Source organism: Meriones unguiculatus, chromosome 4 (genome assembly GCF_030254825.1).
Source record: "Meriones unguiculatus strain TT.TT164.6M chromosome 4, Bangor_MerUng_6.1, whole genome shotgun sequence".
NCBI lineage: Eukaryota > Metazoa > Chordata > Mammalia > Rodentia > Muridae > Meriones > Meriones unguiculatus.
Window position 1 is genome coordinate 109530511 of NC_083352.1, and position 22256 is coordinate 109552766.

Sequence of the window (22256 nt, forward strand, 5' to 3'; positions counted from 1 at the left end):
GTTTAATCCCGTGGCAGTATGTGTAATTAATAATTTGGGAAGTTGAAGCTGAGCTATCAAGAAGTGTGGGTTTTCCAGCTTTATAGAATTACAAGGAACAACATGAGGGAGGCAGTTTGGATCAACTGTTGGGTAGTCTAGTATCAAAATGTGCCATTTTAAGTTAAAAGACCACAGCTGAGAATATGGAATAATTTTTAATTTAGAGTTATTAAAAATAAAAACTTGGAAGACAGGTGTAGAACAGCTTACCAAAATTGATTTAAAGGATCCCTGTCCTATTAAATATTCTGAACCAGGAAGTGCTTAGCTACAGGCATGTAAATCCAAGCTGTGACAATGGAGGAGCCTCCGTCCACACACCTCAGCCCCAGGTTCTTCAGGGTGAGGGATGTTAACTAGTTTAGGTGTGCGTGTAGGAAAGGGTATCATCACACAGAGACTTGGGGGAAATGTTTTACTTTGTTGTGCATGTGTGTGGGAAGCTGGTGGAATATCACTTTATGGCCTCGTTGTGGGGCCACTGTAGAAATTGCTGCAAAGCTGGCCTTTCAGTTAGGTGATCTGGATTAAGGTTCTTGGCCAGCCAGTAATATAGCAGGCAAATTTGCAATGGTATGTGGGCCAAAGGGTTTTGAATTCAGACCACGAGGGCAGATAGAAATCTTGCCTTGAAGGAAGTGTGTGTGTGTGGGGGGGCACACCACCATTTTCTTAAAATCTTCATCTGATGAGCAAGCTCAGTTCTTGGACATGTCTAGCTTCCAAATAAATGGGGAAAGCCCCTGTTAGCCAGCTGCCGCCACAAATTACCCTTTTATGTTGAGCTCCCTAGAGAAATTTTTACATTTGAACGTTTGTTGACTGCAGCCTTCTAAACAGTCCATTGCTTCCTGCCCAGGCTAGCAACATTTTTGAGCCAGTTTGGTAATTTTATGATTAAGTTGAGAAATAAAATTACTGAACCTGGAGAGGCAGCTTTTGGAGCAAAGGTGCGCAAGAGTTGAATCCTCCTGGCTTTTGTTTAGATTTACCAGTTGCCTTTTTGGCCTATACTGCCTGCCTTGCCTCCAAGTCAGGCTGGCTTTTTAATGGGTGACTGTGATGATCTTTTAGATTTAAGATTGTGTTGAATGGCTAGGTGTCTGTAAAATAGTATCCTGTAAAGAAGTGGTCTGCCAGATACTCTGGATAAGTGACTACTTAATAGGCAAAATTCAGTTTTGGTGGCAGACCTTTATTTCCTATAATGGTTTACACCTTAACATGTAAATCTCTCCAACAATGATTGGTCTTACTCATTGAAAGGAGATTTTATTTTTATCTGAGATGCAAACAGGTAACTATGAAAGAGCTGGATACACATTCAGCATTTATTCAACTTCAGTAAATCTAGGCAGGGGTCCTTCTATGAGGTTGAAGAAAAAGCCTGTGTTTTAAGGACATTTCCTGAGCTTGTATTCTACTTGAAGTTAAAGTGACTCTTAATTTAGAACCTGCCATTTAACCTTCTAAAAAAAAATGGCATAGTGTATAATTCTTGGTGCCATATAATGACCATATTATTTGTTGTTGATGATGTTTGTATATTTGTGAGTGTGTATGCATGTATGTATGAACATGCTATGCACAAAGACACTGAATCAGAATAAACTCTAGAGCCAACAAGTCCAGGTAATTCTGGGGTTTGCTTTTTTAGTTTCCTGAAATCCTTTTCCTCTGGCTCTGTTTGCTCTCACAGCACATGGAAGGTTGCCCTGCACGAGCAGAAGTTACTCTGAGAAACTCGGGACACCAGTGTTCCATCTTGCCTAATAGAAAATTACCAAGAATGTCATTTCCCCTGTAATCTGCTTCAAAGCAGATCAACATGGGGTATTTGTAAGTCAAGTTTCTAGCTCTCAGTAGCATTAGTTTTGATACTATTAAAAGTAAAACTGGACCCTTTGGCACACCTGAACTCTGATTGGGGGTGAATCTGGCAGTTTATAGTTAAGGGGGGGAGGAACAGAATACCGTAGTCCTTTGCCCTCATGAGTTTTAGTGTTGAGAGTGTTTTTATATGACTTTGAGGAAATGGGGTTATTTTGCCCAGGATCTTCTCTACCTTGCCTTACAGCAGTGTTTTGCCTGTGATGGCAAATTAAGCTGTGATGCTGAATTTAAACTGAGAATTTACACTTAAATCTTGTTTCTCTCAACTTTTAAGTGTTCAGTTTCCTATCAACTCATCTGGTAGGAAAGTTGGGCTGACCACTTAGCTCTTTGTGTGACCTTGGTGCTTTCCTTGGCATAGTGTGGAAAGATCAAAAGTTACACGTTTAGGGTCTGTGGAGATGGCCTAGACAGGCACTTGTAATCAAGCCTGATGACCTGCATTTTGGTTCTTGGGAGAATGTTGGCTTCCTAAAATTGTCTGCCCTTTGATCTTTATATATGTGTGGTGGCATGCATTCCCCCACATACACACACAAATAAAAAGGTGGTAGGTTTTGATTGTTACTATAGACTTATGTAGAAGTTAGTCCTTTTGCATGGTTGAGAAAAACCTGTAGATTAGGAACCTTGTTGCTCTTGTCGAAGGCTGAGTTCGGTTCCCAGCACCTAGATTGTGGCTCACAACCATTCAGAACTCTGGTTCCAGAGGGTCTGGGCACTGCATGCAAGCGGTACACACTCACACTCAAGCAAGCAGCAAATCCTAACAGACACCCCTCCCACCAAGGCTTTTTTTTTTTTTTTTTTGGTTTCTTGAGACAGGGTTTCTCGGTGTAGTCTATTTGTAGACCAAGCTGTCCTTGAACTCACAGAGAATCGCCTGACTCTTAAGTGCTGGGATTACAGGTGTGAGTCACTCTGCGTGAATTCTCCCACAACAACTTTATAGGTGTTTGGCCTGTATGTACTTCTGTGTGTGTACTTTTGGAGGCCAGAATAGGGTAATGTGTCTTTCCCCTTTAACTGGAGTTAGCAGGCTGTGCACTGCCACATGAGTACTAGGAATTGAACCTAGGGTCTTTGGAAGAGTAACTAGCCAGTGTCTTTAGTCACTCAGCCATGCCTCCCGCCCTAATTTTGTAGTTTTAAAAGATGGAAGCGGATTGGCCAGAGTGTAGTAGTACCGTGAGTTGACTGTCTCGGGGTATTTATTAGAACACGTCTAACCTGGGTGAAGCAATTGGAGGACATGGCAGATTGCTGCCTGTGAGAGGCAGTTACTGTGCCTTTGACTGCCTTCCTGATACTCAGTAGGATAGTTTTTACCGAGAATGTGAGATCACATACTCACAGGAAGAGCACGGATGTGTTGTCTGAGGGCCGTGAGCACATGGGTGTGCAGTGGTGTTTCCAAGGCCAAGTATAGTAGTCAGCGTGGCAGTTCCCCTGATTAACTGCTTTTTTTAAATTATTTATTTATTATGTATACAGTGTTCTGCCTGCATGTGTGCCTGTGTACCAGGATAGGGCACCAGATCTCACTATAGATGGTTGTGAGCCACCATGTGGTTGCTGGGAATTGAACTCAGGGCCTTTGGAAGAACAGCCAGTGTTCTTAACCTCTGAGTCATCTCTCCAGCCCCTGATTAACTGCTTTGAGCAGTCCATTGAGCTTTCCCCTATCTTGTGTAATTGCTAATTTTACAGTCAGATACTGGTAGAATTCATGGTTGCTTTAGTCACACATCAATATGTGACTTACAGAATTATCAGATACACTGGAGCAATTAAAGCCATATGGTTCTTACTGAATTTCAAAGGTGGTTGTATATCAAAAAGTAACTGAAGTAATCTTAATATGCATTAAGCCCCAGGTTGTTCAAGGTGTAAGGGAATGCAGAGTGAGTCCCTGGCCAGTTCTACTGTGGGCAGCAGGTTCTGTGCTTTCTTTACAGAAATGAAGATTTAAACATGGTTCTAAACAGACATTTTTTGTAAAAGTACTTTTTAACAAGCTTGGTGTGGTTAGAATCCTTGCTTTCTTGGCAACCACACAAACCTATATTGCATTGATGTTCTTCAGTCCTGTTGCCTTCTGCACACCAGGAGGAAGGCTAGAACATTCTGGCAAAGCTGTGTGCCTGCCTACTTCAGGCAGAGGGACCATTTGTTAGGTAGTAACTACAGAGGAACAGCTGTTTTGATAGGTGCTGGTACTAAGTCTGTGGCAATCTTTAAAGCTTATAGTTTAGCAAATTGATTTTAATTGATGTGTGGATAACTTATTTAGCCACTTTATATTTGAGCCAGATTAGTGGCTTCTCAGTGAAGAAGGGTGAGCACCTGCTGTCAGATTTTGAGGGACAAACCCTAGTGTGCAGTCGTGTTTTCAGTGCCAGAGTAGAACCCCAGACATACACATGGTGTGATAGGCCAGTGCTCTCTGCAACTGACCACACTGTGGCCTCAACTCAGTTCAGGGATGTTTGTGCTGGTCAGCTTTGTGTAATGTGGGGGAAAATCTGGGAGAAGCCAGGTGTGGTGGTACATTCTTTACATCCCAGTGTTTGGGAGGCAGAGGCAGTCGCTGAGTTTAAGGTCAGAATGGTCTACACAGGGAGTTCTACAACATCCATTGCTATGTAGAGAGACTTGATTGCAAAACAAACAACTAAACAAACCAAGCAAAACAAAAAAAAAACAAACAAGCCAACAAAAATGTTAGAGAGGCAATTCATTAGTTAATACCATTTGTTTGTCTTCCAGAGGACCTGGGTTCAGTTCCCAGCACCCACATCCGGTGGCTCACAACTACCTGTAACTCCAGCTACAAGGGATGTAACATCTCTCTTCTACCCCACCCCCAGCTTCTGGCCTCTGCAGGCACCTGCACATGTGTGCATATACTCAATACAGACACATACATACTTACAAAAAAAAAATTCATTCTCTTGGTTGCAGAGAATGGAGTGGTCATGGGGTGGTAGCCTTTGACTTAAGGTTTACTTTAGCATCAGATCGGGGGTGGTTCTTTAGCATCAGATCGGGGGTGGAAGGACCATAGCCTGAGAGATGTGTGCTGCTTCAGTTTCTGCTTTCTGTCGAAGTCCTGGGTGTCTCTTAGTCTAGAGTGAGCTTCTGGAGAAACAGCAGTGAACAGCCAGCAACTCTGTCCTTGGGTGCTTAGGGTGCTATTTTTTATATTTGGTAACTTTAAAAAAATATTTAAAATGATGGTAGAGAAAGATAATTCACAGCAAGAGAATTTAAAGTTTGTGTTAGTTTTTAGATTTCTGTTTCCTCATAGTATGGTTTTAGGTGGAGACGAGTATGTCACAATGGAACCGTGGTGGATGGGTGGTGGGTAGGGGCTCTGTGGCACAGACTTGCATTTGGTCTTAAGAAGCTGTCCAAGTCTTGATCAGTTGGGCATAGTTGTGACTATTAGAGACTTCTGGAAGCCTCCCAGGAGAAGGAAGTGTTTCTAGCTTTGCTGTTCCAGCTCATGTGTGGGGCAGATACGTGCTTCCTGGGGCTGAAAGTCACCGTACCTCCCAGGTTGATCATGGTTTGACACAGGCTGGAAAGGGAGCTTGTAGTGGAGTGGTGTTCTTCCAAAAGCTTAGGCTCAACCAGGCAGCGATGCCCTCCCCTACTGTGCCACCCAGCTCAACCAGGTTTGCTTTTAGCCTTTTTGAGATAGCGTTTCAAACGACCGTCCAGTCCAGGCTGGCCTAGAAGTCACTGTTGCTTGTTGCTATGTTTGGTTTTTTGAGACAGATGCAGGTAACCTTTTCCTGGCCCTGAGTGTCAGGGGTGGCAGGGTGTGGTCCTGCCTTTCTGGAGTATGTGCCTCATTCTCCAGTGAGCATACTTACTGCCCAGGTTGTGGACTTCTGGTTAGTGAGTGTGTAGAAATCTAAATCACTGGTCCCAAGCTTATATTGCTGCCAGTGCTTTGGTTGTATGTCCTCAGCCATAGACGGGGTAGTGCTTGTTAGCCTTGCTATAGTTTTTAACCACAGCAAGTGCATCCAGATTGAGTTTGCTTTGTTGTGACATTTTGAAGGTCCTGACTGGAACTCAGGTCTCTGTTATGTCATAGGGTGGTCACTACTCCAGGTACTTGTCCTCCATTGTGATAGCAACAAAGGCAGAAATGAAGATAAAGCCCTGCCAGCGGGCTTGCTCCTCTTCCCCAGTCCGTGCTCTGCATTCTCTCACTGCTCAGTGTGAAGAGGGGGAAGAGCCAGCCTCATGATGTGCTGGGGTGGGACGCAGAAGGGAGGAGCGTGCTGTGGCAGGTGTCCTTGTATCCTTTTGTTTCCGCAAACTTCAGGAGAAGAGGCGGGACTCTTTAAAAACAAACCCTGCCATGAAGGATATTGACCTTTTTTAGGGATTAAATCTTTGAAAAGTCAGCCTGCAAATCAGAACCCATAGGGTGTTAAATAAAGTCCCCCCTTTTACCTGGCCAGGACCTCAGTGACAGGTGGAGGAAGAGGTGAGAAGTGTATTTTCTGATGGAAGAATGGGCCCCACGGAGCCAGGTCCGAGGCGGCCTGTTAGAAATGTGCACACTTGAAAGAAGGTGGCTTCTGCATCTGGTAGGTCATTTTCCCTTGGAAGTGCTACTTGACCTGGTAGCATCCAGTGTCCCAGACACAACGGGGTCCTGGGCTAAGGCCAAACACGGTTGGAGTAAAGGCCCCTGTGTTGTGGGCTGAGGTTTTGGACCAGCCTCGTTTTGTCAGTTAGTTTTCATGCCTTTTTTCTTTCAAGATGGGGACTACCTATGAGGCTTCTGTAGCTCTGGCCTTTCTGGAACTTGCTATGTAGACCAGGCTGGCTTTGAACTCTCAGAGATCTACCTGCCTCTTCCTCTGGAGTGCTGGGATTGAAGATGTATGCCACCATGCTGGGCTTTTGTAATACTTGTAGTCTTTATAGGAGCTGTGTGCATTTTGGTGGCATTTGAGACATAAAATTGTAACACTTCTATCTGAAAGCTTGAACTCTTAGTATTTTTGAGACTGATCTCTGTTAACAAGGCTTCCTTTGAACTAAATGGATAGCCTAGGCTGGCCTGTCGGTACCACTCCTTGTTTAAACTTGGCATTTATATCTCTGAGCAAGCTCTCTCTGGTTTAAGTCTCCTGACTGGTTGAAATTCTACTTACTTAGTGTATCGGATGGGAAATATGCTAACACTTAATTAACAAACATGTTTAGCAGGATGCATTATGGATTAGTTAAAGGTGAGGCAATAGTCCCTTTTTGTGGAAAAGACCACGTGACTCATGGGCCAGGCCCTCTTTCTGAGCCTTCCTCACTAGTCTTGTTTTTTCCTTCCAGGATTTGGAAGTCCCTTGTCTTCACATTGCCGGGATCGACGTCTTGCTCAACTGAGCCAGCCACTCACCCAGTGGAGATGGTCAGAACTTCTGCCCTCATGCTGACTCACATCTGAATCACAGCACAGGGGAGCCTGGATGCCTTGTTTGTGCAAAGACCCATCTTCACTGAGCTTCCTCCAAGCTCTGGAATATACACGTCTCTCTGAACTTAAAGTTGCTCTAGTTTTGAAGCCCAGGGCTCCTGAAGGTTTGAGAGGTGTCTTCCAAGTGGCCTTATTCTAACTCCTCAGCAGACAGCTGAAAGGAAGGGTCGTCCTTCCTTTCAGACCCTGAAGTGGAAGGCAGCATGCCAACTCAATCTCTCCTCGTGTACATGGATGGGCCAGAAGTCATTGGCAGCTCCCTAGGCCCCCAGGTGGAGGTGGATGATGCCGTGCCCACCAAAGGGCCGGCTGCAGTCCCCTTCCGAGCTGCACAGGACAAGAGCATAGCCCCCGTGGAAGGGCACATGCCCCTGGACTGCATGTTCTGCAACCAGGCCTTCTCCCATGCAGAAGACCTCAGTCAGCATGTGCTCATGCAGCACCGGCCCACCCTCTGTGAGCCGGCCGTGCTGCGTGTGGAGGCTGAGTATCTAAGTCCCCTCGATAAAGGTCAGGTGCCAACAGACCCGCCAAAGGAGAAGAACAGCAAAGAAAACGAAGAGTTAAGCTGTGATGTGTGTGGGCAGACATTCCCCGTGGCTTTTGATGTGGAAAGCCACATGAAGAAACATAAGGACTCCTTCACGTATGGGTGCAGCATGTGCGGGAGAAGATTCAAGGAGCCGTGGTTCCTTAAGAACCACATGCGGACACACAATGGCAAGTCTGGCACCAGGAGCAAGCTGCAGCAGGGTCTGGAGACTCCTGTCACCATCAATGAAGTGGTTCAGGCAAATGTAGCTGGGAGCATCTCCACTCCCTACAAGATCTGTATGGTTTGTGGCTTTCTCTTCCCAAATAAGCAGAGCCTTATTGAGCACAGCAAGGTTCATGCCAAAGAAACTGTGCCCAGTGCCAGTGGCACAGCTCCTGATGCCCAGCAAGAGGGACCGGCATCCTTGAAGGAAGAGCTGCTGCAGTTTTTGAACTTGAGACCCCGATCAATTTCAGAGACTGAAGTGAAGCCCATGACCTCTATACCTCAGCTTGACCCGTTCACCACCTACCAGGCATGGCAGCTGGCTACCAAAGGAAAAGTGGCCATTGCCCAAGAAGAGGTGAAAGAGTCAGGTCAAGAAGGAAGCACGGACAATGACGATTCATGTTCAGAGAAAGAGGAACTTGGAGAAATATGGATTGGGGGTAAATCGGAAGGTTCTGGAAAGTCCAAAACAAATAGAAACAGTTGTCCAGGTCTCTCGCAAGACAGAGAGAAGCCTAGACATGCCAACAGTGAAGTGCCTTCTGGGGATGGTGATCCCAAGTTGCCCAGCAGCAAGGAGAAGCCCACACACTGCTCTGAGTGCAGTAAAGCCTTCAGGACCTACCACCAGCTTGTCCTGCACTCCAGGGTGCACAAGAAGGACAGGAGGGCTGATGCCCCATCACCCACCATGTCTGTGGACGGGAGGCAGCCTGGGACTTGCTCCCCAGACCTTGCCACCACTCTGGAAGACAGCGGGGCTGTGGACCGAGAAGGGGCCTCAGAAGACGGCTCTGAGGATGGGCTCTCTGAAGGGCTCCACTTGGGTGAGTACTCTGCTGCCTCCCAGGCAGGGTTGCAGTTGCTGCTGGGAGTGGAGTTCTCATGTCAGTGCTCTGTGGTGTTACTGTCCACTCAGCATCTCAGGCCCCTGTCTGTCATTTCTGTGTTAGGGAGGTGAGGTCAAAGGCCTGTCAAAAGGCTTCTCTGTACGTTGTGCTCCCAGAGGACTTAGGTTCTTAGAGCTGGTGCATCAGTGGGTAGAGGCCAAAGATGCTGCTGGCCGCGGTAAGTGCTGGACCACGGCAGTGACCTGGTGCAGGATGCTAGGAGTTCTGGGACAGAGACCCAGTACCTTGCACCAGTTCTGGCATTTCTGTTCTTAATTTGTAAGGCCAGGACTGTCTGTCTGTCAGTGCTTTTATCCAGATGGCTTTCTAGTGGTCCCAGAAGAAGCAGGGAGACTTCCTCATCAGAGTCTTCTAGTCCTGCTGTGGAAATCACCTGGTGCGCTGTGCTTGCCTTGGTCTTTGTGAGGCCAGTGTTTATGAGGGAGCTTCCAAATGGTTTGTTGGTGAAGCCCAGGGATGTGGGCCCACTTCAGGCCTGCTCTGTGAATTTGGTGTGTTCTAATGGTGTTTATAGAAACAAGCTGTTGCCCACTGTCTCATGGTTTGGGTGTGAGCTTGGAGCAACGGAGTCCACCCTTGTTTCTCCTCTTGCTGCTCACCCCACTTGAGCCATCGTTTCATGTCAAAGTAGCTAACACCCCTGATGTGTGGGTGTGGTCTACAGGTTAATGGTAACACTTCCAGATGTTGTGGCCACTGGTTGGTGTGTTGGTAGTCTTTGAGACCAGGGTAAGTCTGAGGAGCAGTTAATCTGTTAGCCACTGCATGTGAACCTGCACCCAGTTCTTTATCTGATTAGGTAAATCTTTATCTGATTTACCTAATGAACTTGAGGATCTTGGCTTTTAGTGCAAGTATTGGTCAGTGGAGTTCCCAGGGATAGGGCAGACTTCGCCTTTAGCATATTGCACCCATTCCTCAGTCCCTAGAGACCTAGAGGATACATGGTGTGCATCATGTCTAAGAACCTCTGATGGCCTCTGGGCTTGTGCAGTGCCAGTGGAGATCCTTCATGCTCCAGAGAAAGGAATCAGTCAGCCATTATATATGGTGGAAAGCTTGGAGGGGTCCTCAGGGGCTTTCTGGCTTGTCTAACCATTGGTGGGAGCGCCAGGGTCGGGGTGTTGTTCCTGGTGACTCATTATACATAGCCCAACCTTTCCTTCTGATATCCCTGTTTGCAAAATAGGCTCATCCACCTCCAGCACTTCTCCCTAGGATGAAGTTTGTTGTGAAAGTTTGCAATCCTAAACTTAAGAGCTTTAATCCCAGCACTTGGGGGGTGAGGCAGGTGTATCTCTGTGAGATCGAGGCCAGCCTGGTCTACAAAGAGAGCTCCAGGACAGTCAAGGCTACACAGAGAAACCCTTTCGGAAACAAAGTTTGCAATCCTGTACAGAACAGCGCGGTCCAGTCAAATCCTGGGATAGAAGGCAGGTGCCAGACCTTGAAAGGCCACACAGCTTGTATGTTAGAGTTGTCTCTAGCCTTTTGCATGTGATGTAACAAAGCCTACACCCGGACACAGCTGGAGGCAGGGCAAGCTGTGGAACATAGCTGAATGCAGTGGGCCTGACTGTGAGGGGTCATCCATTGTCTGCCTTAGGTTAAGTTCAGAAAGAAAGTATGAGTTTTCAAAAACTTCGGTACCATTTTAGGCTAGGAGTTGTGTGTTTTATGGATCTCCTTCCCTAGCAGGGATTTGGTGTAATGAGCTGGCGCAGGCCCATTTATTCCACCTGCCCTCACGCAGGTGTTTAGGTCAAATGCCTTTGTGAATTAGTAAGAACACATGCAGCACATGGCAGAGCAGGGAGGAGGCTTGTAATTGGAACTCAGTTTTGTAAGGCAAAACTACTAGTTTAACTATGCCTTTTGGAACCCAGATGGGATCTGTGCATTTGTTATGGACCACTGTGCTTGCACCATGGCCTGATAACTAGACTTCAGGAGGTGACTGTATGGTGCTCATTTATACCCAATAGAAAAGACAGAAAGTAGTGGAGGCCTCTTGATAGTTGCTCATCACTTGAAAGTTGGTGGACTGGTAAGAGGGTAAAGCCTTAGCCAGGATAAATTAGTCTGCCCCCGTGGGTCCTTCACATCAGGCACTTTTAGCTTTGCCTTTGGAGTAGATTCTAGTGAGCCAGGTCTGTTTTGCCCTTGAGATTGCTTGGAAAAGATAGACTCTGCCTTCCCAAACTTGGTCAACTTTCCTAGGTGCTTGCCCAAAGCTAAGCCGGGGTTGGTTTGGAGGTTATTTTGTACTTGCTGCCCTCTAGCGGTAATTTAAATCTCAAGCTGTTTTCTGTTGGTGGTTGGGAGGTCTTTTTACTTCCTCCAAATGAAATGACTGGTTCTGAGTAAGGCAGTTTCTCTGTCCAGTGGGCACATCCACTTTAAGTATGAACCATGCCAAGTGAGAAGAACAGAAAGTGCCTGTCAGGTTTCGTCTGTTCATTAAATGGCCATTCTTGTGATTAAGGTAGGAACCCTGAGTCTTCATTAGGACACTAAGCTGTACTCAGAACAACACAGCACAGGGTAGTGCCAGGCATGGTGTCATACACCTTTAATCCTAGCACTGGGGAGGCAGGTGGGGGTACAGAGGGGGAGCCTGGTGTCTCTTAAGTTCCAAGCCAGTGGGGGAGACATAGTGATACCTTGTCTCCAAAACAAAAGCACACAATATAAGACATGAAACACTGCCTGATGGCATTTGGTGTGTTGCCTTTGAAACTTATACCCAGAACTAAAATAATTCTTTCATGGTTTCCCCAAATGTTTTGTGTTGAGAAAATGGAGTCTAAATGCCTGAATCCTGTACTTCTCTGACTTACACAAATATTTTTGTTTCTGCTTTAAGATAAAAATGATGATGGAGGAAAAGCAAAGCCCCTCACGTCCTCGAGAGAGTGTAGTTACTGTGGGAAGTTTTTCCGTTCAAACTATTACCTCAATATTCATCTCAGAACGCATACAGGTAAAAGACTTGTTTTTTAAAGCATGTGTTAGCTGAAGTAATTCTGTGCTGTTCTGTGGTTCAGATGACTTTAGTGCGGTGTCTACAGCTGTTGTGTGTCCATACAACATGGCTGCATCTTGAACGATGGGTCCTTTTGAACTTGGCTGTGGCTGCTGTATTTTAAGGCAAGCCTGTAATACTTTTAAGTGCTCCATTTTTTTCTTAAGCCCTTTTCTGACTTTGGAGTGAAGCAAGGGTGTGTTGGGTGCTGTGTGGAGCAGTTGCAGTGGTAGCATGGGTCTGGAGGTGTGGGGCTTCCTTGTGTCTCGGTGCAGTGGCTAGTCTGCTGTGCTCCCACTTCCCTAGCTGGGAGAGCGTGCAGGCGCTGCCATAGGGCGCCAGTGAAGGCCAGGTCGGGTACAGTGTGCAGTGAGCTTTTTCTGGGAAAGATGGGTTTATGTTTAAAGTGTTCACTGGAGATGCCCTGAATATGAGAATTGGCAGCTAGGGAGCAATCCACGCTTGGTGCCATAGCTTGTTTAGCTTGCAGAGTTCTACTGGCACCTTTTCTAAACATCATGATACAGTGGCATGTCTCGTTTTAGGTGAAAAACCATACAAATGTGAATTCTGTGAGTATGCTGCAGCCCAGAAGACATCTCTGAGGTACCACTTGGAGAGACACCACAAGGACAAGCAGCTGGTGGATGCTGCAGCCGAGTCTCAGAGTGAAGGCCGGAGCCAGGAGCTACAGGGTGCACTACTAACGGCCGACAGTGCGCAGACCAAAAATTTAAAGCGATTTTTTGATGGTGCCAAAGATGTTAAGGGCAGCCCACCTCCCAAGCAGCTTAAGGAGACACATTCTGTCTTTCAGAGTGTTTTGGGCAGTGCTGTCCTCTCACCAGCACACAACAACGATACTCAGGATTTCCATAAAAATGCAGCTGACAACGTCGAGAAAGTTCTAAAGAGTCCTGCCTCTGCTTATCTGGACATGCCAAGAAAGAGAGCAGCAGGTGAGCCTCAGGCCAGGAGCCCTGCCTGCAAACTAGAGGGTCTTGGGCCCCTAGCTCGAGAAGCTGGCCACAGGGAAAAGATGGATCGGGAGGCCGACTTTCAGGACAGGCCTTTGAATCTGTCCCTTGGGGCACTCCACGCCTGCCCTGCGATCTCTCTGAGCAGGTGTCTTATCCCCAGCATTGCCTGTCCCTTCTGTACTTTTAAGACCTTTTATCCAGAAGTCCTGATGATGCACCAGAGACTGGAGCATAGGTTCAACCCTGACACACGTAAGAACTGCAGCAGCAAGTCTGTGCTGAGGAACAGGCGGACTGGGTGCCCCCCTGCCTTGCTGGGCAAGGATGTACCGCCCTTGTCTGGTCTGCATAAGCCAAAGGGCAAGCCTGCATTTTCATCACAGGCCAAGTCCTTGCACCCGGAGAAAGTACGGCAGGGGACCTCGGGTCCAAGCAAAACTCCCCAGACTTCAGGACCGGACAACAGCACTTTAGCTCCAAGTAACCTGAAGGCACATAGGTCGCAGCCCAGTGCCGGGGGTCCTGGTGCCACCAGGCAGCAGCAGTCAGAATTGTTTCCCAAAGGTGGCGTCTCTGCTGCTACGGATAAGGTGAAAAGACCCGAGCCGAAACTGAAGGCCCCATCAGCTGCCCCTTCTCAGTCCCCTCTCAACAGTAGTAATGGCAACGGTTCCAGCGAGTATCCCATGAAGGTTGATGGCCCGTGGGCACAGCAAGGCAGAGACTACTACAGCCATCGGAATGCTGGCAGTGCCACAGCAGAATTCAGCGAGCCACTTCCCAAAAGACTCAAGTCCAGTGTGGTGTCCCTGGACACAGAACATCCTGGGCCCAATGGTAGAAGGGCCTTCGAGCTCCCCAAGTACCATGTGGTCAGGAGCATCTCCTCCTTGTTACCAGAGTGTGTGTGCCCACCGTCTGTGCTGTCCCCGAAAGCCCGTTTCCTGAGCCCCGGGGAGGGGCAGAAGCCCTACAGCGCCCCTGGACCCCTGTACACCTGTGGACCTGTGGGACACACAGCAACCAGCCCAGCCCTTGAAGGTATTACCACAGCACTAGGTTGATGGCCGTGGGTTTAGACATACTCTATAGGAGCACTGGGTTCTCAGGAGCAGAGAAGCATTTTTCCATATCCCTGCTGCAATGGATTGTGGGCCTTTAGAGCTTAATTTTGCAGGATTAAGTCTAGAGTTTCTCTTAAGAAAATGATGTAGAATAAAACAAAAATACACACATGCTAGTTAGGCACATGCGCACTCCTGTAATTCTGGCACTGTGGGAGGCAGAGGCAGGTGGAGCTCTGTGAATTCAGCCAGCCTGGTCTACAAAGGCTACACAGAGAAACCCTGTCTCAAAAAATGGGGTTGGGGGGTGGGGAGTAGTTAGGTAGTTCCTTTCCTTGCTGTTGAAGTCCAGGTGCTAGCTGGTCAGGGTGGCTGAGGAGCTGGACTAATGGGAGCTTGAGATTAGCCTGGGCTGTGTAGATCGTTCCAAGAAGAAAGCAAAACCTGAGTGCTACTGAAGCCCTCCCTGCTTAGGCCCTCTGTCACAACCCTCTTCTTTCCATCGCAGCCAACACTCCAAGCCTGTGGTGGGATTTAGGATTCTTCTGTGTCCCCGTTTGTACACATGGGTAGCCCCTTGACCTGTCAGAAGCAGAGAATAGAGCTCCTGGCTAAAGAGACTTGGTTGTGTTTCTGATGAAGTTGTCTTGTGTGTAGTGTTCATCTTGTGATGACTTAGAGTTTCCATAGGGAAACATTTTCTTTTACAGTGTTTTGTGGAGGTTTCTGGTGCTTTCCTATTCTCAGAGGAAGGTAGAGCAGGGGCTCTCTCTTACAGATATGTCTAAATCATAGTATCGTAGGTTTGTGCTGCTTCAAAGAGACAGCCACAGTCAGACCTTTAGGGTTGGAGTGAGATCAAGAGCCAGTACGTGTTGAGTTGTGGAAACAGTTTTACTTTTTTTTTTTTTTATTTTTGTAGAACTGAACACTACTTAACTTGTACTGTAAAGTGTTTTCATCCACTGCAGTTGAAGTATCTTAAAGTTGTCATGAAGTAGTAATTTGAGCTTTATGGGGGCTGGCAATCAAACCCAGGGCCTTTGGCTCTCTTGGCAAACTATCCTAACTAAGCCACATTCCCAGCTCTGAAGTGGTATTTTCTGCTACCTGTGGGTTTAGGTGTCCAGTATTCTATAGTTTACGTGGACAGATCTTTCATCAGAAGTTTTTCACTGAAACTTTCCTGTTGTAGAGTTTGGGTTCATGATATGCTTGTTTTTTACACGTTGATTGTGTAGTTAGATGGATACCATGGTTCCCTTCCTCCATACTTGTGCCAGAGCTGACTTGTTGGTGCTCAGTTTAAATAAGTGTGTGTGCTGAGTTTATTTACTTTGTCTTCTTGAGCCAGGATCTCATTATGTGTAGCCTTGGCTGGCCTGGAACTCACCAGGATAGCCTCAAACTTCTAGTTACCCCTCTTGCTCTGCCTCTAAGTGCTGGGAAGCACGTGCCACCAGGCCTGGCATATGTTTCTTTTTAAGACAAGGTCTGACTTGTAGACTTGGCTGGCCTCAACTCAGTAGATAGCTGTCTGCCTGTCTCTACCTCAGCTCTGGGACTAAAGGTGTGCACCTCTGTTGCCCTTCGTCTCCCGTGGTACTGTGCTAATGAGTGCCATAGAAACATGGAGCTACTTGCTTCCTACGCTGATGAGTGCCTGCCTGCTCCTCCTGCCCCATTGCTGGTGCTGGGCCAGGAGTCACCTTTCCCTTTCTCTCCACCTAGGAAAGAGGCCTGTGTCATACCAGCATCTATCCAACAGCGTGCTGCAGAAGAGAAGCTATGAGAATTTCATTGGAAGTACACATTATCGACCAAATGACAAAAAAACTTGACTTTCTGGTTTTTGGGGGGAAAAGGTGAGCATTATTGTTTTAAAATACATTGTATTGGTTTTACTTGTATAATACAAAATAAATTTCCTTTTTTTTAATTAAAAAATCATTATTGTTCTTATATCACATTTGTTTGTTGATGGACTGATTTGTGTGCTGAGTGTGGGGTGCACATAGAGTGTCTTTAGGTCGTTTTTCTCCTTCCACAGTGTGAGAGTAGCTCCATCATCAGGTTCCACAGCAGATGTACCATCTAACTGGCCCCATTAAAAAAAAATTTTTTTTTTTTAAGATTTATTTATTTATACATACGAGCATATGTGCCTGCATGCCAGAAGAAAGCAACAGGTATCTTTTGATGGTTGTGAGCTACCATATGGTTTCTGGGAATTGAACTCAGGACTTCTGGAAGACCAGCCAGTGCTCTTAACCTCTGAGCCATATTTCCAGTCCCCTAATATTTTTTTAGTGATTTATTTATTTTTATTTTATGTGCATTGTTTTACTTACATGTATGTCTGTATGAGGGCATTGGGTTCTCCAGAACTGGAATAGCAAACACTTTGTTGGCTGCCATATGGATGCTGGGAATTGAATGTGGGTCCTTTGGAAGAGCAGCCAGTGCTCTTAACCATTGAGCCCTTTCTCTAGCCCCCTCCCATCATTTTTTTTTTAAGGACGTTTTAATAATTTACTGGTGGTGCTGGCTGCTGCCTTTGATGCCAGCACTTGGGAGGCAGAGGCTTTTGCATCTCTGAATTGGAGGCCAGCCTGCTCTACAGAGTGAGTTCCAGGACAACCAGGGCTGCACAGAGAAACCTTGTCTTTAAAAACAAATACTTAGGGCTGTGGGTGACTGATAATCATTAAATAGTCATGCTGGCCCCTGAAGAGTATTGAGCCTTTTACTTATTTTTGAGTATGTACTAATTGCTCTTGAATCCTCACTGCAGCCCCACCATTAGGTCAGGGCCCAGCAGGCCACACTCCCAACTGCTCTTTTTTGTTAAAGAGGTTGTACTGGGACACACACCTTTTGTTTTGTTAGGTTTGTTCGATTTTTTTTCCGAGACATGGTTTCTCTGTGTAGTCTTGGCTGTCCTGGACTCGATTTGTAGACCAGGCTGGCCTCAAACTCAAGAGATTTGCCTGTTTCTGCCTCTCTGAGTGCTGTGATTAAGGCGGGCACCACTGCACCTGGCTTCCACACACTTTTGTTTACATACATACAGACCAGAGCTGCTCCCTTGCTAGAACAGCTAAATTGGACGTGTAACACAGTGATCAAGGGTTACCATAGGTCTCTTGAAAATAGCCAAGGTTCCTGACTCTAGGCTGGGAGGCACACACACCTAGCCGGTGTGAGGAGACAGGCCTTGTCCTGGGTCTACGCAGAGTTGAGGCTGGGCCTGCCTCTTTCATTCAGAGCTAATTCAAAGCATTCTGAAGTCTTTACCTGTCCGGGAGGGGAACTGGGGACAGGAGCAAGCAGAGGTGTGTTTTCACTTAGGGCTTGTGGGTCAGATGTGTGTGTGTGTGTGGGAGCTTCCTGAATTCAGAAAGACACTGTAAGCACTGTGTGGCTGCCCATGTAGATGTCACAGCCTGGGCAGTGGCCATGCCAGACGCCTCTTAGGCCTAGGGCTCATTGAGCACTGAAGTTAAGAGGCTGGATGGGACTCTGGGACACAGGCCGCTGTCTCAGTCCTATAGCACTGTCCCATGTGCATGTCCCAGTAGATAGACCCTGGGATGCGGAGAGAAGATGCTTCAGCTTCAGGGAAGGGGGTAGGCGGGCGGCCTTTCCTTGCTGAACATGGCGGGATGTTGTGTGAAGGTCTGACTGAGTGCCTCACCCACCAGCATTCAAGATTTCTAACACTGAGCTGTGCCTCAGCTGTTTTGTTTTTTCTTTCTTTCTTCCCTTTTGACAAATTGGGGACAGGGACTAGCTGTGAAGCCTAGGCTGCCTTTGAATTTGGTAATCCTCCTGCTTCAGTTTCCCCACTCCTGGTATTATGGAAGCGAGCCATCACACCTGGGTAACCCTTCCAAGGTTGAGGCTGTTGCCGTTACCAGATGGAATGTAGCAAGTACTGGGTTCTGGTTCTTCGTGTAATTCTCTGAGTCTCCTTAGTAACCCATCAATGGGTGATTAGTCTCTAGCGGCTTAGTTTGTCAGAAGTGGAGCGTGCGTGAAATCCTTTGTACTCCTAGGTAACACAAGTTCTATTCATGTATGCTTTAAGACAGCTATGTGTGCCTCTGTGTGAGCGAATTCTTGTTAGTGCAGGTGCCTTTGGAGACCAAAAGAGGGTGTTGGATCCCTTGGAGTTTGGGCGATGGGCTATTGAGCTGGGAACCAGACTCGGTTCGCTGGAAGAGCCAGTGTACTAACTGCAGAGCCATCTCCCCAGCTTATTTCTTAGGATCCTGTAATGACTGTGTGTTTTTCTAATCCCTTTCAACTCTCTCCAGTTAGGTCTCTGGATGCAAGTACACACTTTCCATGGTAGCACACTTTGGTTCATCTTCCGAGAGCACGTGCCGAGAGCTGCTGAACAAGCTGTGACTGGATTTGTACATAGACCCGAGAGGAGCAGAGAAGGAACACTACATTCTAAAGTTCTGTTAACTTTTGTACCAAAAAGCAATAAAAACTAGTGGGAGCAGTTGGGCCGTACACAAATGGGGGCTGCAAATCTATTTTGTCCCTAAAATATTTTTTTAAAGAATTGACCAAATAAGTTTTTGCATACTTGAGCGCTGCTGAAAAGAAGTCCTTGGGGGTGGGGTGGGGTGGGAATGTTGAACGCTTGCACCTCAGGTAACTGTAAATACTTATGTTGTAAACTTGCTTAAGTACTGTTTGCATTTCTTTCCCTCATGGAGCTCAATGATTTGAGCAGTTTTTGCTTCTTTATACTTTCTCATTTAAAACGTGTTTTAAAACATTCTCCCTGATCTGTATTTTGTTGAGTCCTCTACAGTCTATTTGTCTTAACAGAATTGTTGGTGGAAGTATTGACACTCAGGCTGTGCTGTGCATCTTGAGGTCAGCTGGACTGAACCCGGCACCTTACAGTACAGCTGTTAGCAGCTCGTGTGTACAGGTTGTCCTGCAACCCCCAGCATCCTGCTCTGCAGATTGTGTGTGGTGCTTTGAGCGAGTGTTATTACAGAGATGCCATCTCTGTAGAGTGGCCAGTGTCAAGGGATACGCCAGGCTTCGGAGGGAGCTTATCTCAGTTCTTCATTCAGTTTCTCGGAGAGTTGTCTGAGTTAAGTCTAGATGGATATGCCACACTTCCTGCTGTGAGTTGCATGCTGAGAAGCCATTTTTAAAGGAAGTGAAAGGTCTGGGGAAATTTTTTTAGTTGGAGTCTTGGTGTGCCTGGTGTTAGAAGCGTGGACACCTTGAGTCTGAGCCTCCTGGGAGGCAGGGAGAGAAAATTTGCTGTAGACACTCTTGTCTCCCCATTTTTTGTTTTACAGTCAGGGTGATTTCCTCAATGCACAGGCAGCTTGGGGCTGAGGGAGGACAGCTGTCAGCTGGCTCACTTAGCGTTTTAAACTTGAGTTCCTTTGTTTGAGTTTATTCAACAGTTCATGGGTTTATTAGCAAACCCAAAATATTAAACTGTTTCAGAAATAAATTTGCACTGCTCATTTTTCTTGCCCCACCCCTCTTGATAGGACAAAAGGGTGAAGAGCTCAAAGAACCCCCACTTTGATTGTGCAACATGAGGGGTCCTTGGGGAGATGTCTCACCTCCTGTGTTGGAGACCTGGGTGGAGATGTATCTGCTCTTGTAGAAAGTGCTTTTGTATCAGGAACACTAGGCCCTGTTCCCGTCTACAAGCTGAGCCATATGTACATAATCTAGACTGTTGTTAGGTTCTGCACTTTTTATAGCCTATTTTTGAAGATTAACACATTTGCAAGATGATTGACTGGATCTTTGCCTAAATCCATCGAGTGTACAGGAAGCTCGTGGGGACAATGCCTACAAATCTTGAGGGGGGGAGGTTATGCAATAGGGGGCAAAATTAAAACTATTAAAAAAAAATCACCAAATCTATTAGGAAACGAGTCGATGTGTGTAATGCTGAAATTTTGGGGCCTTTCAGATTTCTCTAGCTACAATTTCTGAGTGCGTAAGACTTGCAGTTTTGTTTTTCTTCAACCCTTTGTACTTCACAGTGTGTTCTTATCATCAGTATTAACTCTTGGGATACTACTGCTTTGTGTGTCTTTCCCTTTGAGGCAACAGTACATGTGATAAGAGGTACAATTTGTTGGATTTTTATTAATGTATTTATTTCATTCCAGTTTGATTTATTTTAATTGTTGATACTTAAGTTGTCAGACAGTAGACATGCTTTATTTATGATATATTTCAGCTTAAAGTTATGTTATTATATGTGGATGTAAATATAGATTTGGTGTTTTACAGTTCTGGTGTTCTGGTTTTCATTGTGTTCCTGTTTTTGTGTGTGTGTGTATGTGTGTGTGTGTGTGTTTGTATGTATGTGTGTACATCCAGAAAGTTAGGTTTTTTATTTATTTTTTCTGTTTGTTTTTTGTTTTGGAGTTTAAAGACAAGGTTTCACTATTGTAGACCAGGCTGGCCTTGAACTCACAGAGATCCGTCTGTCTCTGCCTTCCTGAGTGCTGGGATTATAGGCTTGTACCAGCGTTTCCAGCTCTGGATTTAGTTTTCTCCTTCCATGTGGGGTCTGGCTGCAGATGTCTTTACACACTGAGCTGCCTTGCCTGGGCCCTGGTTCCCATTTTACATGTAACTTTGCTTGTTTACTTAAACAAATTAATTTTTTTTTTTTTTAAATTCCCACACAGGTTAAAAGGGTATTGTATCCCCTAGAATTGGAGTTACAGGTTGAGCCACCATCTAGAAACCCTGCCCTCTGCAAGAGCAACAAGTTCTCTTTAACCTTGAGCCAGTGCTCACTCGCTCACTCAACTTTTAAAAACTAAAAAGTTTTGTGTTGGGGCACAGGCAACATGGCATGGCTGTGGGGGGTTAGAAGACAGTTTCCAGGGGTTGCTGCTTCGCTTCCACGTGTAGAAGGACCTGGGGCCCGAGCCTGGGTCCTCAGTCTTGCTTCTTGTCCTCTGAGCTCGCTCTTTCTCCCGGGGGTTGGGGAACACTTAGTGCTTTCCAGCACCCTTCCTGGGTTTATTTTGAGCCAGGCCCTGTCCTGAGCATGTATAGCCCAGGCTCCCTGTCAGACTGGGCATGTAGCTTCAAGCTTGTTACCTTGCCGCTTTTTCCCAGGTCCTGGGGTTTTATGTCTGGCTTCTCCTGCGTTGTTGGAAAGCAAACCATAGAATTTAATTTTATCTCTGAACTGTGTGTGTGTGGTGTGCATCTTCAGAAGATAAAGACTTTCTTTTTCTCCATGGGCGCTGGTGTTAACGGCTGTGCACCACTGTGCCCCGCTAGGTTTTTTTTTTAAAAAAGGGTTTATGTGTTTTTTGTTCATGTATGTGTATGTATCACATGTGTCAGAAGAAGGCATGGGATACCTCAGAACTGGAGTTATGCATGGATGATTGTGAGCGACCAAGTGGGTGCTGGGAATTGAACCTGGGTTCTCTCCTACCGGGCCATGTAGATCTCCAGCTCCTGCATGGCCAGCTAATTCTCAGTCCTAACCTCTGCCAGTCCATGTATTTTGTGGCTTCCTCCATATCTCCTTACATAAGGGCTGTTGCTTGTGAGTCAAAGGAGCTGGGAAGCTGCAAGTCAGTTGGTGGGTTTCTTGGGCCGTTTTTTTTTTCCAGCCCCCCCCCCCTGCACACTGACACTACTGAAGAGACCGGCTGTTTTCCTGGAGTAGGCGTGGCTTTGCCAGTTTTGGGTTGTATTGCCCTCATCTCCAAGCCATGTCATCGAACTGACAAGTTAAATCTCAAGGTGGAATTGGGTTTAGTTTTCTTGGAACAAGGGTGAATTCCTCCTCTGCCCGTGGGGATACCAAGCTGAAGGGTAGGAGAGGGTGAGTCAGATGCCATTGTAGAAAGCCGCCTCACCTTTCCGCTTAGGCTCTTAGTGGCGGGAAGTGAGAGCTGGGAGTGTGGAGAGGTTCCTAACTCCATGTGGCTTTTGAGCTGGGCCAGTGGGAAAGGGCAGTTCCTGACTCACGGTGGACAGTGTCCTCTGGCAACATACACACACACACACAGAGTCACATGAAGTAAATACAGTTA

General features: G+C 46.5%; 1 protein-coding gene across 5 annotated transcripts in view; it reads left to right on the forward strand.

The window, feature by feature from the left end:
* The window catches only part of Znf217 (zinc finger protein 217), a 44339-nt gene extending 23862 nt beyond the window's left edge, over positions 1 to 20477 (forward strand). For 4 of the 5 annotated variants that reach the window (XM_060382778.1, XM_021631244.2, XM_021631242.2 and 1 more), the window contains 5 exons: positions 7294 to 9028; positions 11979 to 12095; positions 12683 to 14158; positions 15913 to 16046; positions 18501 to 20477. In XM_060382778.1, coding sequence (XP_060238761.1) covers positions 7642 to 9028; positions 11979 to 12095; positions 12683 to 14158; positions 15913 to 16022 — 3090 coding nt within the window. In that variant the 5' untranslated portion in view covers positions 7294 to 7641 and the 3' untranslated portion in view covers positions 16023 to 16046; positions 18501 to 20477. The remainder of the gene's footprint in view (positions 1 to 7293; positions 9029 to 11978; positions 12096 to 12682; positions 14159 to 15912; positions 16047 to 18500) is intronic. The other variant, XM_021631251.2, reaches the window with a different exon arrangement.
* Positions 20478 to 22256: the final 1779 nt, after the last annotated feature.